The sequence below is a fragment of the Trichosurus vulpecula genome, chromosome 8 (assembly GCF_011100635.1).
Source record: "Trichosurus vulpecula isolate mTriVul1 chromosome 8, mTriVul1.pri, whole genome shotgun sequence".
Classification (NCBI taxonomy): domain Eukaryota; kingdom Metazoa; phylum Chordata; class Mammalia; order Diprotodontia; family Phalangeridae; genus Trichosurus; species Trichosurus vulpecula.
Genome location: NC_050580.1, coordinates 185411075 through 185429257, shown reverse-complemented (window position 1 = coordinate 185429257; position 18183 = coordinate 185411075). Strand labels below are relative to the sequence as shown.

Genomic DNA, 18183 nt, shown 5'->3' with positions numbered 1-18183 from the left:
TTGACCCACTCATTCTTTAGGATTACATTATTTAGTTTCCAATTAATTTTTAGTTTACCTTTCCATGGTCCTTTATTACAAATAAGTTTAATTGCATCATGATATGAAAAGGATGCATTGACTATTTCTGCCTTTCTGCACTGGATTATGAGGTTTTTATGCCCTAAAACATGTTTTTGAGTATGTGCCATGTACCACTGAGAAAAAGGTATATTCCTTTTTATCCCATTCAGTTTTCTCCAGAGGTCTATCATATCTACTTTTTCTAAAATTCTGTTCAACTCCTTAACTTCTTTATTGTTTATTTTGAGGTTAAATTAATCAAGTTCTGAGAGGGGGAGGTTGAGGTCCCCCACTATTATAGTTTTGCTGTCTGTTTCTTCCTGTAACTCCCTTAACTTCTTCTCTAAGAATTTGTGTGTTATAACATTTGGTGCATATATGTTAAGTAATGATATTGCTTCATTGTCTATGGTGCCTTTTAGCAGGATATATTTATCTCTTTTAATTAGATCTATCTTTGCTTTTGCTTTGTCTGAGATTAGGATTGCTACCCCTGCTTTTTTTACTTTAGCTCATGCATAATATATTCTACTCCAGCCTTTTACCTTTACCCTGTGTGTATCCCCCTCTTTCAAATGTGTTTCTTGTAAACAACATATTGTAGGATTATGGTTTTTAATCTATTCTGCCATCCACCTCCATTTTAAGGGAGAGTTCATCCCATTCACATTCACAATTATGATTATTATCTGTGTCTTTTTCTCCATTCTATTCCCTCCTCCCATTTATGCTTTTATTTCTCCCTTTTCCCTTCCAATCCTCAAAAGACTTTTGCTTTTGACCACTGCCTTTGTCAGTTTACCCTCCCTTATCCTCCCTTTTCCTCTTGTTACTTCTTCCCTCCCTTCTTACCACCCTCCCTTTTCTTTTCTTTCCCTTTCCCCTCCTACTGCCTGTAGGACAAGTTTGATTTCTATACTTATCAGAGTATATTATTCCCTCCTTGAACAAAATCCAATGAGAGGAAAGCTCAAATCTGCTCTTCTCCCTCCCTTCTTTCCCTCTACTATAATATGTTTTTGTGCCTCTTCATGTGATGTAATATACCCTTTTCTACCACCTCCTTACCTCTTCTCCCAGAACCATCCCTTTATACCCCTTAATTATGTTTTTATCATCATATCAGTTACTTTATACTGCCACCCTCATTCCATGTACATCCCTTTCAACTGTCATAATAACTGTATTATTCTCAAGATTGATATATGTGTAACATATATAAAACAATATAATCCTATATAAGGATGTAAACAATTTGCCCTTATTGAATAACAAGGTTTTTCCCCATATTTACCTTTTTATGTTTCTCTTGAGTTTTATATTTGAAGATCAAATTTTCCATTGAGCTCTAGCCTTTTCATCAGGAAGGTCTGGAATTGCCTTATTTCATTGAATGTCCATCTCCTTGCCTGAAAAATTATGCTCAGTTTTGCTGAGTAGTTGATCCTTGGTTGTAGTCCAAGCTCCTTTGGCTTTTGGAATATCATATTCCAATTCCTCCTGTCTTTTAATATAGAAGCTGCAAGATCCTGCATGATCCTGATTGTATGTCTGCAATATTTGAATTGTTTCTTTCTGGCTGCTTGTAGTATTTTTAACTTGATCTGATAATTCTGGAATTTGGCTACAATATTTCTCAGAGTTTTCAATTTGGGATTTCTTTCAGGTAATCGTTGGATTCTTTCAATGACTATTTTACCCTCTGGTTCTAGGACCTCGGGGCAGTTATCTTTGATGATTTTTTGGAAGGTACTGTCCAGGCTCTTTTTTTCATCATGGCTCTCCGGTGACCAATAATTCTTAGATTGTCTCTCCTGGATCTATTTTCCAGGTCACTTGTTTTTCCAACCAGACATTTCACATGTTCTTCTGTTTTTTCATTCTTTAGATTTTGTTTGACTGATTCCTGATGCCTCATAGAGTCATTCACTTCTACTTGCCCAATTCTAATTTTTAACGAATTGTTATCTTCATTTAGCTTCTGAACTTCCTTTTCCATTTGGTTAATTTTACTTTTCAGGGCATCATTCTCTCTACTTAGATTCTGAACCTCCTTAACCATTTTGCCAATTTTACTTTTTAAAGATTTGTTCTCATTAGTGAATTTTTTTCTGTTTTTTTTCTTTTACCTCTCTAATTTGTTTTTTAAAAATCTTCCTTAAGCTCTTCCAGGAATGCATTTTTGGCTTGCAACAAGTTCACATTCCCTTTTGAGGTTTCATATGTGGGTATAGTGTCAATGCTGTCCTCTTCTGAATTGGTATTTTGGTCTTCCTTGTCTCCATAAAAAGAATCAGTAGTCCTTGGTTTTCTGGACTGCTTCTTCATGTTGGTTGTCTTTTTCCTGGCCTTAAAGTGAATCTCTGCTTCTGGGGCTCAGGGGTGTCTGTCCCAAGCTTCTTGTGCTGGGAACTGTGGGCCTCATTACTGGCTTTGTGTGCTGTGGCCTCTGGTTTCATAAGGTGTGGGAGTGGAGTGGTCTGGCTGCTGGAAGTCTCCTCTCCCCCAGGGCTGCACTACAGCATGGGTGGTCTCAGCAGTTGTCTTCACTGGTGTCTGCCACTTCCTTTGGCTGTGGGAAGGCCCCTCTGCATTCCTGGTGTTGACCCTTGCTAGCTCCACCCCCCTGGGGCTCAGGAACTCCAGCTGTTTGGCTACTGAAGCCCCACTTCTGCCTCTTCTATTTTAAGGTTTCTTCCAAGGGAGTATTATCTGGGTGAGGAAGGAAGGGATGAGAGCCATTTTACCTGATCATCATGGCTTCCAGAGGTTCAAGAAGGCAAGTTTCAAACCTTTGGACTCTGGGCTGCAAGCCTCAGGAGTAGTTGCTGTCAGGGTCGCAGGCACTACGCTGCTGTCTCCCATAGCTCTGACAGACTCCTGTCCTGGACTGAGAGGCCTGAGGATCACCACCAGTTTTGTGCCCCCAGCACTCTCCCAGCCTAGATAACTGGCTGAGTTCTGCAGCTGCTGCTACTTTGGTGGTCTGGTGCAGCTCCATGCCTTTGGCACATTCCCAGTCTACAAATCTATCCTTTCAACCCTACAGACTCTCCTGGCTTGGAAATTTGCCACACTCAGTCTACTAGTGGCTTCTAACTCTCTCAAAACTGCTCAGATTCACTTTTTAGAGGTACCTGACAGAATTTGTGAGAGAGCTCCAGTAAGAAGCTGTTTTCACTCTGCCATCTTGGCTCCATCCTGGATTCTTTCAGTTTCTATTTACCATCTTGAATCTAGGATGTTAGGGCAGGTTTTTTATTTTAATAATTTCTTGAAACATGATGTCTTGGCTCTTTTTTTGGTCATGATTTTCAGGTAGTCCAGTAATTCTCTCCTGGGTCTATTTTCCAGTTCAGTTGTTTTACCAATGAGATATTCCACATTTTATTCTGTTCTTTCATTTTTTTGCTTTTTTTAATTGTGTTTTGATGTCTTGTGTGGTCATTAGATTCCACTTGTCTACTTCTAATTTTTAAAGAATTATTTTCTTCATTGAGCTTTTGTACCTCCTTTTCTATTTGGCCAGTTCCTCTTTTTAAGGAGGTTTTTTTTTTCCTTCAGTGAATTTTTGTATATCTTTTTCCATTTTTTGTGCTTCCTTTACCAAGCTGTTGACTCTTTTTTCATGATTCTCTTGTATCACTCTAATTTGTTTTCCCATTTTTTCCTACCTCTGTTACTTAAACTAAAAAAAAAAAAAATGAGCTCTTCTAAGAATTCTTTTTCGGGCCTGACACCAATTCGTATTTTTCTTTGAGGCTTCTCATGTAGCCATTTTGACATTGTTGTCCTTTTCTGAATTTGTGTTTTGATCTTCCTTGTCACCATAGTAACTTTCTATGATTAGGTTGTTGTATGTTTTGGGCGATTTTTTTGCTTTTTCCAATTTATTTCTTGAGTTTTAATTTTTTAAAGTTGGGTTATCCTCCTGGCATAGAGAGGGTACTATCGCAAGCTTCAGGTTTTACACGCTGCTGTTTTCAGAGCTCATTCTGGAGTGGGGGGTGGGGGGGCAGTCTGTATGCTTTCACTTCTTCCAGGGTGGTACGATCTAAGAAGCAGTGTGGTCACTACTCTCCTGGACTGTGTTCTGTTCTGTAAGTGATCAGAAGTACTCTTTGTGCCCACAAAGTGGTCATACAATCCCTACTCCCCTTCAGCCATACACTGTAGTGGGCTAGTACTCCTCTTCACTCTGAGACTGTGACCCAGATCCCCATTTGGGTAGTGCAACAGAGTCCCACACCCAGTGATCTGTGGACTAAAGTTACTGTTGCCCTCAAAGCCTACACTGACTTGCTGGGGTGGGACTTGTTGCTGGCTTGCCTGGGCTGCATGCACTGGACTGTGCTCTACTCCCACCTCAGTAAGACATATCTTTCCTGTAGACCTTCTAAGTTGTCTTGGGCTGAAAAATTGTTTAACCCTGCCCTTTTTTGTGGTTCTGCCACTCCAGAATTTATTTTGAGGTGTTATTTTAAAGTTGCTTGGGAGGGGATTTGGTAGCACTTAGGTGAGTTCCTGCCTTATTCTGCCATTTTGGCACCAAAACCCCATATGACACACTTCTAAGTTTAATCTACATTATTAGGATTTTCTGTACCTCTTTCTGAAGTCTACGCTATCAACAAAATAATAAATCAAGCATTTATTTTCTAGGTATAAATGCTCACACTGAAAATTTAATGATCTTCTTGGATTTCAAGCATTTACTAACACATCCCTGGTCTAATCCCACTTTGATTGGCTTGGGAGCTTTGACCTTCTCTATTTCTAACCTGGGTCAGTTTGCCTCTCCTTAGGCAACCTGGTGCCTTTTGCTTCTAATGGATCACCATATTTATGTTGAAGTTAGGACACCCAATCAGCTTACTCCTAGGCAGGCAATTAACCCCTATCTGCCTCAGTGTCTTCAGCTATAAAATGGAGATAATAGCACCTAGGTTAAAGATAAAATGCAATATTTGTAAAATATTTTGCAAACTTTAGAGCATTAGATAAGTGCTTGATATAATAATAACAATAGTGTAATAATAATTATTATTACCCATAATAGCTCAGAACTCCTGAGCTGAAGCAATCTACCACCTTCAACCTCCCCAGTGGTAGGGATTGCCAGTATTTACAACCATGTTTGGCATGATATTTTCCAGTTTGTCTTCATTGTAGCTCTCAGTCCACAAGGATTCAGGTCATATGCTTTAAGGACATAATAACACCTTTCTTTCCAAAGGGTCACAGAGGAAGACAAGAACAGCTGGGTGCTGTTCAGTGAGTGAAATTCACACCCATTTGCTAATTTTACATCTAGTTTTTCTACATTTTTATCTCGTTGTCTGTGTATCTTGGGCTAAGAAAGAATTCAATTGATTGGTTGATTTTAAGGGATATTGTCCCCTGACTGTGCACTGAAAACATATGCATAGCACATGAGAAGTAGACGATCCATCTGTGAATGAATGCCAGTGAATCACTTAGATGATATTATCATTAATGGGAAACACATGGTCCCATTTTCTTGCATTCATCATTGGTCAGCAGATGTCAGCCCCTGACAGTGTCCTGCCCAGCCAATAGAGGAGTATTTTGTGTTCTCAATTATATTCTCTCATTTCTTTGGCAAGAAGAAATTGTTTGAAAAAACCATATAATCTCAGTGACTATTCCCAAACAGAGAGGTGAAAGGAAATTTCTTCAGCCCCATACTCAGTTTATACAGTTGAGCTATGTTTAAAGTGTGAAGTGGACAATTATGAGAGGAGTAGAACATGCTGAATCAAATTGGGAATCCATACCCTTTATGGATCGGTAAACATTTGAGAAGATGTCTCTAGATTTGTCCATCTCACAGTTCTTTTCCGCTACTGTGACTCTGCTTTGCTTATAGAGCACAACACCTTTTTTGATGTGGGCATACCCTGCTAGGTGGTCCTGTGCCAGTGTATTACCTTTCTCACAACTGATCCCAGAGTTCTTCTTCAGAGAGACCTTGAGAGTGTCTTCTGACTTCCACTTGCCTTGTGTGAGTTCTCTGTAAAGTAGTATTTTAGGCAAACATACATTTAGCATTCAAACAATGTGGCCAGCCCAGGAGAGTTGTACTGTCTGCAGTATAATTGCAAGTTTGCCATTCAAGCAGTTTGAATGCTTGGCATTTCAGCTCAAGAAAGGACCTCAGCATCTGGTACTTTATCTTACCAGGTGATCTTCGGAATCTTCCTAAGACAATTCAAATGGAAGCAATTCAGTTTCCTGGCATGGCACTGATATATTGTCCAGGTTTCACAGGCATACAACCATGAGGTCAGCACAGTGGCTCTGTAGACCTTCCTTTTAGTAGGCAGTCTAATACTGCTTTTCCCCCACACTTTTCTTTGGAGCTTTGTAAAAACAAACAAAAATTACTTTAAAGGCCTAGGAAAGTAGTGTAATGGATCAGGCTGCTTCTTTACTTTGTGAAATATGTAATTTCTCTTTCAGGGCTGCCCTTGTAGTTTGAATCTTGTTAACAGCATTTGCCTGATTCTAAGCCATGTCCCGTCTCTCCTTCTTCTCTTCCTCTTCCCCACCAACAAAGACCCTTAATCCAACAAAAGCACTCCATGACAAAAAGACATAAATTAACCATTGTTCTTTGCAAACAAGTAGAATCAGTTGCAACTACGATGCCAGAAGGACTAATTCAGACATATGATGAGAGTACCAAACTAGGTATCCGTAACTGGGGAACATGACAGCAAGAGCAAGTGCCAGGTTGTGGGGCCAGACAGTGGGAATTCCTGAAAGGATCAAATCATTGTCTGAAAAGAAGGGGAGGGATGTAGCATATATTTGGTCTTGGTGAGTCCAGGACCTAGAAATACCCCATTCAGTAACCCATAGAGATGAGTTTACTTTAAATTGACTTTTTTGTTTCCAGGCAACGTCCAGCACTTGGAGAATGTCTCGCTGCACTGGCAGCTGCTATGCCAGTGGCATTCTTGGAGCCCTCTCTCAACTGCTACAACTCGCTGTCAGTCTTCAACACCAAAACCCCCAGGGAAAGGTCTAGTAAGTGTCCTATCATAGAGGTCACCCAGTCTGCACACTCATCAGCTCTAAGCAAGAATGGTATAGGATTCTCCTTACTGGAGAATGAGGTCTAAGGGCTATTTATCATTTCCTCTCGTTTCCACCTGGTTGGGAAATCTAAGGGACTACATGTTCTAGTAGAAAAAAAAAACATGGAGATATGTCAGAAGACTTGAGTTCTAGTACTTTCTCTGCTATTGATTAGCTGTGTGACCTTGGTTAGACATGTCATTTAACTGCTGCAAACCCATGTTTTTGCTTATCTGTGGATAATGGACTTAGAAGATGATCTCTACGAATCCCTTGAACTATAAAATTCTGTTTCTTTTACCACTTCAACCCTTTAGGCCTCTGTTTCCATTCCTGCTTTTGGACATAGGAATATTTTGAAGCCCTCTTCTCCTGAGAATCACAAGTAGCACATTAACACTTCAAATACCATAATATGTCCTTCATATGTATAAAGGACCATCATAGAGATCATAGTAGCTGTATGTTTTTTATATCCATGGAATTTTTTTTAAATAAAGCAGATGGGATTATGATTATACGTGAAGGGGAATTTACTAAAAGTAAGGATTATGAGACATTAGATTCAGGAGCTAAGGCAGTTTAAAGGAAGCCTCCTAAAAAGGTTTTTTGTATTGCTTGTTTTTGAAGGGAGTGATTTTTTTTATTTCCAGGGTCATATAAGTGTGAGAAGCAGCTAGGCATTTTGAAAGTCGCTGGCCTTGGAGTAAGGAAGACCTAGAGTCAAGTCCCACTTCTGATAAATACTAGATGGTTGACCCTGGGTCAATCATTCAACATCTTGGTGCCCCCAAGCAACTGTTATGTTCTAAGCACATTTCCTGATTCAGGAGTTCCCTCTATCAGTTAAATCCCAGGTTCTGTCCCCCAAAACAGTATTGGCCACTCTGAAGGCAGAGTAATGGAGTAAATAATTTCTCAAGTAAAGACTTGAAAAAATATGTTAATTTGGTAGTCTGAAACAAGTGTTCCTTTCTTTTTTACTAAGCCATTAACTTAACCAAAGTTTTGGATTATTTCTTTTCCTTTTTTAAAAGAATTACATAATGAAGACATTATAAGCCCAAATTAAATGTATTTTCTAAAATTATTGGATAATATCAAAATATTCTCTAAAACAATATTATACTGAGTTCATGTGAGCCTGTGATTTGCAAAATGCTCTGAAATGCCAAAGGGGTGAAGTATCTGATGGTGCAAAATGTTCCCGGTATACAGTTCACAAAATAATTTGTTAGGAGGAGGCTGTACTGAGTTCCTCTTATTTTATTTCCTATCATTGATAAGAGCAGAGAGGGAAGATGCCCTGAGCCAGGCATCGTGTATGGACAAGCACTGTGGAAAATGATCATGGTACCAACTATCACCGCTACTCCTTTTATGCAAAAGTCCCAGAATGTTAGCCCATGGCAACTTTTCTCTGAGCTATGAAGATTATTTGTTTGTGTTTTGTTCTGATTATTCCAGATAAAAAAAGTCATAGTCAGGAGAAAGGATCACTATTGTACTTTAAACAATATAATAAGAAGTTATGTTCCAGGGGTAGAATGAAGAGGAGAAAAGTGGAACTAAGTATAGAAGAAGAGGCATTAATGAATGTATTCCAACTCTTAAACTTGGGGGAATTACCTCTCTTTCTTTCTCCTTTGGATAGCAGTATGAATAAATCTCCTGGTCTGTGCAGCTAAACCAGGGCAATACAAGTCAAGTATGTGAAAGCCACAGGTCAGTGAGACATCAGGTAATGTGAGGACACAGTCAGGGAACTAGCAAGAAATTGAAAGTAAAATGGCTACTCTCAAGTTCATAAGTACCTGAAACATAAGCATGGCAGTGTACTTCTTATGCTTCAGATGAGATCAAGAAATTAGTTTGTATCATTTCCCAGCTTCCTGGAAGGATGCTTTCTAGGGAGAAAGAGAAATTTTTTGAATGGTTCAATTTGCACAGTTGTTCACAGTAATTACTGGGAAAGGTGAGCACTTTATACATTCCCACATTTCCCATTTACATTGCCTTCCCACCTCTTCAACTCAGGAAATATACTCTCTTTCTTCTGTTACATTGATCCAACAAAGAAACATTTATCAAGAGGGAAAAGATTTTCAGTTGTGGCTTATCATAAGTGTGAACTGGAAAGAACCCCTGAGGCCCTCTCATCTGGCTCCCTCATTTTATGTATGAGAAAACCAAAAGCCATGGGAGTTAAATCATTTGTTCAAGTTGACAAAGATAGTAAGCATCAGAAGCTGTATTTGAGCCCAGGTCCTCTGATTTCAGAGCCAGTGCTCTTTCCGTACTCTACCATGTTATCATTGAACTTGAGATCAGGAGATGAGGGGGGAGTTAAGGGAAGGGGAAGATAATAGAACTTCTGCTCTACTAGAAGTTTGCTCTGTGATGCTAGACAAATTGCGTACCATTTCTCGGGAGATGTAAATTTACTAACATTAAAACAATCAGATATGTATTGGATACTTCCAAAGTAAAAAACACAGTGCTGTATAAATAATGTGTCTATAAATATTTATTGGCCAGCCTTGCTGATAGTTCTTTGTCATGAAGCTAGGAAAGATGTATGACAGCTTTGTGTGTATAAGCTAAGCAGTCTCAGGACTGAGGGGTAAGCATCCTATTTGGGTCTATGTATCAGAAATACATTAAGAGAGTATTTTATCCATAGTCTTTCCACCCCAGATCTTTGCTAATTGACAATTTCGTACTGTCAGAATAATGCCAATTTTAATGTTCATGAGGGTGATACTATAGTACTATAATATCCTAAAGTGTCTTCTAAATCATCACAAAAAGATAATACTAAATAGAATTTTAGATGTGCGTATTTCATAACCTAAGTTACCAAGAATTTATCATTTCAGTGAAATATACATGGTAATTCTATTTACTAGATCATTTGGTTAACCAAAATAGCTCCACTTCCTGACCATGCTAGAAAATTGTTTACTCTGTTTATCTTGCTGTATGTACATACATATGTCATTTGTAATAAAACCAGCAGAGTCTCCAGGCCATATTTATATCTTCTACATAGATTAAAAAGGTGATTTTTCTTGAGAATATCTCTCCCCAATAGCAATAGATACCCAAGAGAAATCAAAATCTAGTATTCTAAGTCTAAATGCAAAGACCAAAGACTCCCTGCTGATGATTTTTGTTTGGTTCAAATAGCATCCAGGCAAGGCTATTTTCCAGTTAGAGCGGCCTGCAGACTTCATTCTGTGAGCTTATTTCAAAATCACAAATGTGTTGTTTTTTCCACGCAAGGGTCAAGCATAGGTTTGTTTTGTTTTTTTTTTTAACGCCTCCAGTGCATCTACCTTAAGCAGATCTTGTACCTAATAATTTACTCGTGGAAGGAGTTTGATGAGGGACCTCCTGATCAATTGAGTTCCCCAGTGCCCTTGAGGAAATTACAAGATTTAGTGGGTAGATAATAGTCATAAGCATTCATTAAATACTTACTATGTGCCAGACATTGTGTTAAGTGCTTAGGGAACAAAGGCAGAAGACATTCCCTGCCCTCAAGGTGCTCCCAATATAATGAAACACAGCATGCAAAAATCTACAGATAAGATCTACATAGGATAAATTGGAGATAATCAGTAGAGGTAAGACACTAGCATTAAGAGAGACTGGGGAAGGCATCTCATAGGTGGGATTTTAGCTGGAACTTGAAGGAAGCCAGGGAAGTCAAGAGATAGAGATGAGGAGGAAGAACATTCCAGGCATAGGAGACAACCAGCGAAAATGTATAGTTGTGTGAGAAACAGCAAGAAAGCCAGAGACACTAAGTTACAAAATATTTGGGAGAGGAGAATATAAGGTATAAGAAGACTGGAAAGATAGAAAGGGACCAGATAATTAAGGGCTTTAAAAGCCAAACATATCCTTTTAAAAATTTGATCCTAAATGTAATAAGGAGCAATTAGAGTTTATTGAATGGAAGGGAGAGAGCAGGGAGGACTGGAGGGTGTGGGAAGAGATAAAATGAATAGATGTGTTCTTTTGGAAAATCACTTTGACCTTTGGATATAGGAAAGACTGGAAAGGGAAAAGATTTGAGACAGGGAGACCAACCAGAATGTTGTGATAGTTGAGTTATAAGGTAATGAAGACCTGCCCCAGTGTAGTAGCAGTGTTAGAGGAGAGAAAGGGGAGAGATGTTACAAAAGTAATTGACAATAGAATGGATATTGGAGTGCAGGGAGAAAGGTGAGAGATTAAAGGGCCAAGGATGACATGTGGTTGTGAGCCTGAGTGACTGGTATCCTAGTTGAGGGTGGTGGTATTAGAGAGCTTAGGAAGAGAGGTTGGTATAGCAACTTCAATTTGCAACATGTTAAGTTTAAGGGATATGAGATATCCACTTTGAGATGTCCAGTAGACAGAGATGTAAGTCTAGAGGTTAGGAAATAGATTAGAGGTGGATAAGTAGATCTGAGAATCATCTGTATGGAGATGATAATTGAATCCCAGTGAACTGATGAGATCACCTAGATGAATAGTATACAGAAAGAAGATAAGAGATCCTGGAGAGCCCTGGAAGATACTCACCCTTAATGGATGTGACCTCAATGAAGATCCAGAAAAGGAGTCTGGAGAGTACTCAGATAGGTAGGAGAACCACAATAGAATAGGATATAGAAAGAGTAGATGGATAGATAGATAGATAGATAGATAGATAGATAGATAGATAGATAGATATAGATATAGATATGTAGAGAGTGTGTCCAGGAGAAGAAGGTGATGGATGCGGTGAAAAATTGCAGAGGTCAAGAAGGAGAAGAATGAAGGAAAGGTCTTTTGGACTATAAAGGGGGTCAGAGCCAAGATGATGGAAAAAAGAGACTCACCTGAACTCTCCCAAATTCCCTTCTGAACAACTTTAAAGAACACCTCAAAACAAATTCTGGAGTGGCAGAACCCCCAAGAGTATTCAGTAAAACAATTTTCTAGCCCAAGACAACTTAGAAGGTCAGCAGGAAAGGTCTGTCAGGCAGGGGTCGGAGTGAAACTCAGTCCAATGTAGGCTGTGCCAGTACAGAACATGCTGCAGGAAATCAGCAGCAGGCCTTTGGGGGCAACTGAATCAGCAGCAGCAATGACTGCTTCCAGAGCTCTCAGCCTACATCAGACAACTGGTCAGAAGGTGATTAAAGGGATCCCTTTGCTGGCACTGGGTGCAGGACTCTTTTGCATTACCTGTGCACAGATTGGGGTCTCAATCCTGGATCACAGTCCCAGAAAGAGGAAGAGTATTAGCACATCAGAGCTTGAGGTTTCAGGGAGCAGGAACCCTGGTCACAGTTCCAGGGTGGGAAAGAGTCCTTTTGGTCACTCACAGACCACAGGACAGGACAGCAGAGTAATAACTACACCTGTCTTTAGATCATACCACCTTGGAAGAACTGAAAGCTTACAGACCCCCAGAACTAGCTCTGAAAACAGCTGTACAAAAAACCTGAAGGTTGGGACAGTGTGTCCTCCACCCTGGGAGCAGAGCCCCACTTTAACAAAGAGTTAAAAGTCAAGAAATAGACTGAAAAATGAGCAAACAACAGTAAAAAAGTTCAGTGAAATATGAGACAGGTTTTACAACTGAGAGGGTGGAGGGAGAGAGAGCCATGGGAATTTTGTGCTGGGATGAAAAGGCTTGGGAAAACCACTGTGATAGGCAGGATAATGAGCCAGTTAGAAAGGTATAAAAGGATTGTTTTGCCACAGTGAGGGCCAAATTAAGATTATTTAACATAAATTTGTAATGGACTCAATCAGCACAGTTTCATAATTTTCACCAACTTCATTTAACAGCAGGTAAGTAGGAGCAAAGGCAGCAGATGTTGGAAATAATCAAAGGCTGGGAGTTGGCAAGGCAAAATTGGCAATAGGATAAGGGAACAAAGGACTTGATAGAAAAGGACAATGTAAAATTTAACTGGTTCACCAAGGAGTCAAAATGAGGAAAGGAGAGCAGGAATTGAGGGGAGGAGGAATTGAAATTTACAGTGAAGACCAAAAGCAGGATTTGGGATTGCAGGCCGAAGGGAGGGGCTAAATGACAACAAATCGTGATCAGATTGAATGGAATTTTACAGCTCATGAACGTGCAAGTGGTATATTTCTAGGTGATCAAAGGTATGACCTGGGTTAGTCATCTCCTCAGGGACCCAGTCTATCAATTTAAGTTGAGTGGGTAGCTGAAAGGGAATACTACATATTATTATCTCCTTATTACAGTTTTGTTTGGAATCCGTATAGAAATGATCCTGGAACAAGCAACTATCCTGTGGGCAAACTGGATGGCAGGAAAAATATACACCTAATCCTATTTCTACATGATTATGATTTCTTCTACTAGGTCTCCATATTTTGGAAGCTTTTCATTACACATAGCTTGGAAGTAATGAGTACTTGATATGGTGACATCTATTAGAAACACTATTTTCAGGTTTTTATGGACCATTGTTCCATGTGGGCAATTATGGGCAACATTTCAGTCTTTTCTCAGATGAACATTAGCTTAGAATTAACATTAGAACAAATGCCCCTCCTTTACTGCCTCAGGCAACCAAAATTAAACATGAGAAGTTAAATCATTGTTTTTTCCTTAGTCCAAATGCGAAATTTATCCACCTAAGGGCCATCGTAGGGTACTAATACAACCATCAACAATCTCCCTGATAGCATTATCAGGACGTAAAGCTGTTTTTCCTTACATATCCTGCCGAGAGTGACTTGGAGAAATGTTTGTGCCTACAGAATGGACATAATCCTGTATAATTGACAAAATCTAGAAGCTGATAACTTCTCTCAAGATGTCTTTTGACATCTCCTAACTTGGCTTACCTGGTTTCTTAAGGAAGGATAATAGCATTCTCTGGCTGAAAGGAATTCCAAAATCTATCCAATTCTCAGCCTTGTGTCCCTCAAGACCAATCCTAATCTATCATAGTCTAATGTGGATCTACCCAAGATTTCCAGGAAAAGAGATCCCACTGCCTCCTTCAGTCTCTTGTCCTAATATCTTGATCCTGTGTCTAAATGAAATGTCATCTACTTTCCAATTTCCCTTCTTCAGTGCGTAGGGAAAAAAGGGAATCTTTCTTTCATAAATAATATTTCTTTAGATAGTGGATTATTGAAGGAAAATCTTAACATAGGTTAGCCCTACAAATAGATAATAGCAGAATATACAAACTCTTAGTTTGCTTATACATTCATTTCATGTATTGAATTCAATAGTAGTACAAAGTAAAACTCACAGACAAAAGGGGTGTCAGTAGCACTGATGGAGAAATAGGTTCATTGGATTTAAAGCTAGAAGGGACCTTAGAACTTATATAGCACGCGCACACACACACACGACGAAAAAACTGAGGATCATAAAAATGAAATCCTTTATGTTTAGTAAGAAATCTCTTGGTGGTTTTGATACCAGACCTATGACAACAGACAAACTAAAACTGTTGACTTTAGTCTTTTCCCTTCATTGTTCTCCTAGCTACCTTGAAGTAAGGGTGCTAAGGAGTGATAAGATGGAAAAATGAGAAAAACAACAGTCCAGGTTAATATGTAGTGTAAAGTTACTCACAGAGATATTTCTTCTTCATCCTCAGATTTTTAGCTCCTGAAACAATACATTTAATCTATTTGATTTTAAAATGAAATATAAGAAGAAATGCCTAATATACCATAAACCAGATTTCTGTAATTTTTTACTTTTAATTTTCATTTGGATTTGAAACTATAATGTTAACAAAGGGAATGGTAAGGCAGAAACTACATGAAGCATCCTAGAGATAGAAATGGCTTTAGTGATCCCATGATTCAACTCCTACTCACACCCTCATTTTTACATTTGTGAAACCAAGTCCAGAGAGGTAAAGATTTACCCAAAGTCACACAACTAGTTAAGTGGCAGGATTAAGACTTGTACAGGTCTTCTGACTTATTGATGTTTAATCAGAAAAGGAGTGGTCAGGTAGTGAGAAAGATTATTTCCCAGCAAGCCTCTTTCCTAAATCCTGTGCCTTATTCTTCCTGTACTTTCTTGATTAGTTCTAGGGATGCCTGATACAGTAGAAGAGATGTGCCCAGACATTCCCCAGCTGGAGGGACTGATGAAGGAAATCAACGATCTGGCTGAGTCTGGAGCCAGATATACAGAGATGCCTCATGTCATTGAAGTGATCTTACCTATGCTCTGTAATTACCTATCATACTGGTGGGAACGAGGGCCTGAGAATCTCCACCTCAGTGCAGGACCCTGCTGTACCCTAGTTACTTCTGAACACCTCAGCATCATTCTCGGAAATATCCTGAAAATTATCAACAACAACCTAGGCATTGATGAAGCCTCCTGGATGAAGCGGATCGCAGGTACCTAAGGCACTAAATGTTTTAGACAACCTGGGGTTTGGGATGCCTGGGCTCTGTTTCTGTCTCTCCTGCTAACACCCTGAATGGTGTAGAGAAAACTTCTTTCCATCCCTAGACCTTCTTTTTCCCATATATTAAATAGTAAATAGAAAAACATTGTCCTCTAAGAGCCACCATAGGTTTGCCAAGAATGGCATGCCAAACATGAAAGATTAGTGAAACACTGTAAGCATAGTCTTTTTAGATTTTATAAAGATGTTTGAAAATATTTCATTTTATTCTTTGTTCACAATTGATAAACATTAGCTCAGCACAGGTAGGTGCAGTTTTAGCTAGGTAATTGAATAACTGTACCCAAAAAGTACATTTGTCAAATTAGAGTCGGGTTTCTCTAGTGACCTGATATACAGGTCTCTGTCCTTGGCCTTTTCCTGTTCCACATTTTTTGTAGTGACTTGAAGACAAAGATGGCATATCTGTCAAATCTATGGATAGCACAAATCTAGTAAAGATAGCTAGCATGTTAGATAACAGAATTTGATTCCCAAATTCTTGACAGGATTAACAATAGCCTCAACTAATTGGATTAATTTGACATTTATAAATGCAATTTCCTGTACTTAGGTAAAGAAATCTATACAATCTTAGAATGGGGTAGGCCTCATTTAATAGTAGTTAATATCAAACAGAATTTTAGTTGACTCCAAGATTAACATGAGCATGACCTAGTTGCTTAAAAAAAACCCTAGTACAGTCTTGGGCTATATTAATACAAGTGTAAAAAACCAAAACAAGGGAAGTAAGAGTTGTATTTTGCTTTTCTCTGGCTGGGCCACATTTGGAATATTGTGTTCATTTTTAGGTGCCATATTTTAAAAGGGACAATGACAGAATATACCTCTTCCAGGGGAAGAGAGGGTGAAGTTGGTAAAGGGTCCACATATCATGTCATATGACAACTAACTTAAAAATGTAGAGATATGTAGGCTGAATAACAGAAGACTTAGGGGGAGACATAATACTTCTGCAAATATTTGAAGGCCTATCACATGAGTGTACTTAAATTTATTCTGAGTTATTCTAAAGGGAAACTAGGACCAGGGGGTGGAAGTTAAAGGGCTTAACATAAGGGAAAAAAAAGAAACTTCCTAATTATTAGATGTACAAAAATTGGATTGCTACCATTTTAGCCACTAAGTTTTCTCTCATTGCAAGCCCGGATGGTCACTTGCCAATGGATGTAGATGATCTCTGAAGTCCTTTGTAGCCTAAAGTTTCATGATGCTATTAATCTACTCACCTGCAGCTTCTATAGCTCCCACGCATGATTCCTGTTGCCATGTTGCCCCAGTAATAGTCATGTTCCACTCTTACTTCAGAATTTTGTGCTAAAGTCACCCTTGCAGGTTAACCTGGATTAACCTCACCTAATTCTGATCACTCAGTTTTCTGTATTTCACACGTGCTTATCATTTCTCACTTAGCATTGGATCCTGCGTTATGTATCTGTGTACATGTGTATGATTATTTGAGCTCCATGATTGTTTTGGCTGTACCTTCTGTTTCTTTTATGCCCTTCTATAGCACTTAGAATTACTTCAAACACAGTGGATCCTTTATAAATAATTGGATTTCTAACTGGCTTATAAAGAAGTATCTTCAAAAACACAGGCAATGTGGAGAGTGTGTACATTATTCAGAGTGAGAAATCACTCAAAGTAGATTGTACTCAGTATAGAGCTAGATTCTGAAATATTATCAAGACTAGAGATAGTATTTCTATTGTGAGGTTAATACTATTATTTAGTGGAGCCATTCAGTGGTAGTTCTACCTAGCTCGCCCCACTTCAAATGTCCAAAATGTTAAGAACCTCAGAGCCCCTTGAGGAGCTAGTGACCCATTTATGAAGGTCATTTGCCTTTAGATAAATACAATGAGTTTAGGGCTAAGCGATGTGGTGAGATGAGGAGAAAAACAACACCTAGCCAGCCGCTTTCCGATCCTGAAACAAAGTGAGAAGAAATTAAAAAATATATATTTAAGAGCTTAATACTATGTGTAAGACATTGTACTAGGTACTATAGAGCTACAATTAATGAAATGAACACTTCTTTTTGCCTACCCAAATTAAAGTGATATTTACTCTGAGGCAGTTAGATAAAGTGCTACTATAAAAGCAGTTGACTCTAAATAGAGCTAGTCATTTTCCTTCTAAGAAAAATCACTGTGAGTGTATAGAGGTCAAGTAATATAACATAAAGAGCATAGATATGAATATCATCAAAGGTATACACAATTTTAGTCATTTAGGACCAAGTGAGTAAATGAGGTCCATTAAAGTTATAATGTAAAATCACCCATGTTAGGCATAATTGTTCTGTTCATAAACCCAAATTGATCTGCTTTTTTCTATGATAAGAAGCATTTGAAATCTGGGTCAGTCACATCCCTAGGAAGAGGTTCACCCTTTGATATATTTCATTAATCAATTCCTTTAACCTTCTTTTTCTAAGAATGACTTTTGGATGAATGACAGAAATGGGGAAAATAGAGAATTATACTAGTGAGATAAAGTATGCTTCCTTTTAAATGGTCTGAATCTAAGTATACTCTAA

The 18183-nt window shown here is 38.7% G+C and overlaps 1 protein-coding gene across 1 annotated transcript in view; it reads left to right on the top strand.

Moving 5' to 3' along the window:
• The window catches only part of RYR3 (ryanodine receptor 3), a 633352-nt gene that overhangs the window by 516602 nt on the left and 98567 nt on the right, over positions 1-18183 (top strand). Inside the window, exons 65-66 of the mRNA XM_036736677.1 lie at positions 6986-7116; positions 15247-15567. Of these exons, the coding sequence (XP_036592572.1) occupies positions 6986-7116; positions 15247-15567 (452 nt within the window). The remainder of the gene's footprint in view (positions 1-6985; positions 7117-15246; positions 15568-18183) is intronic.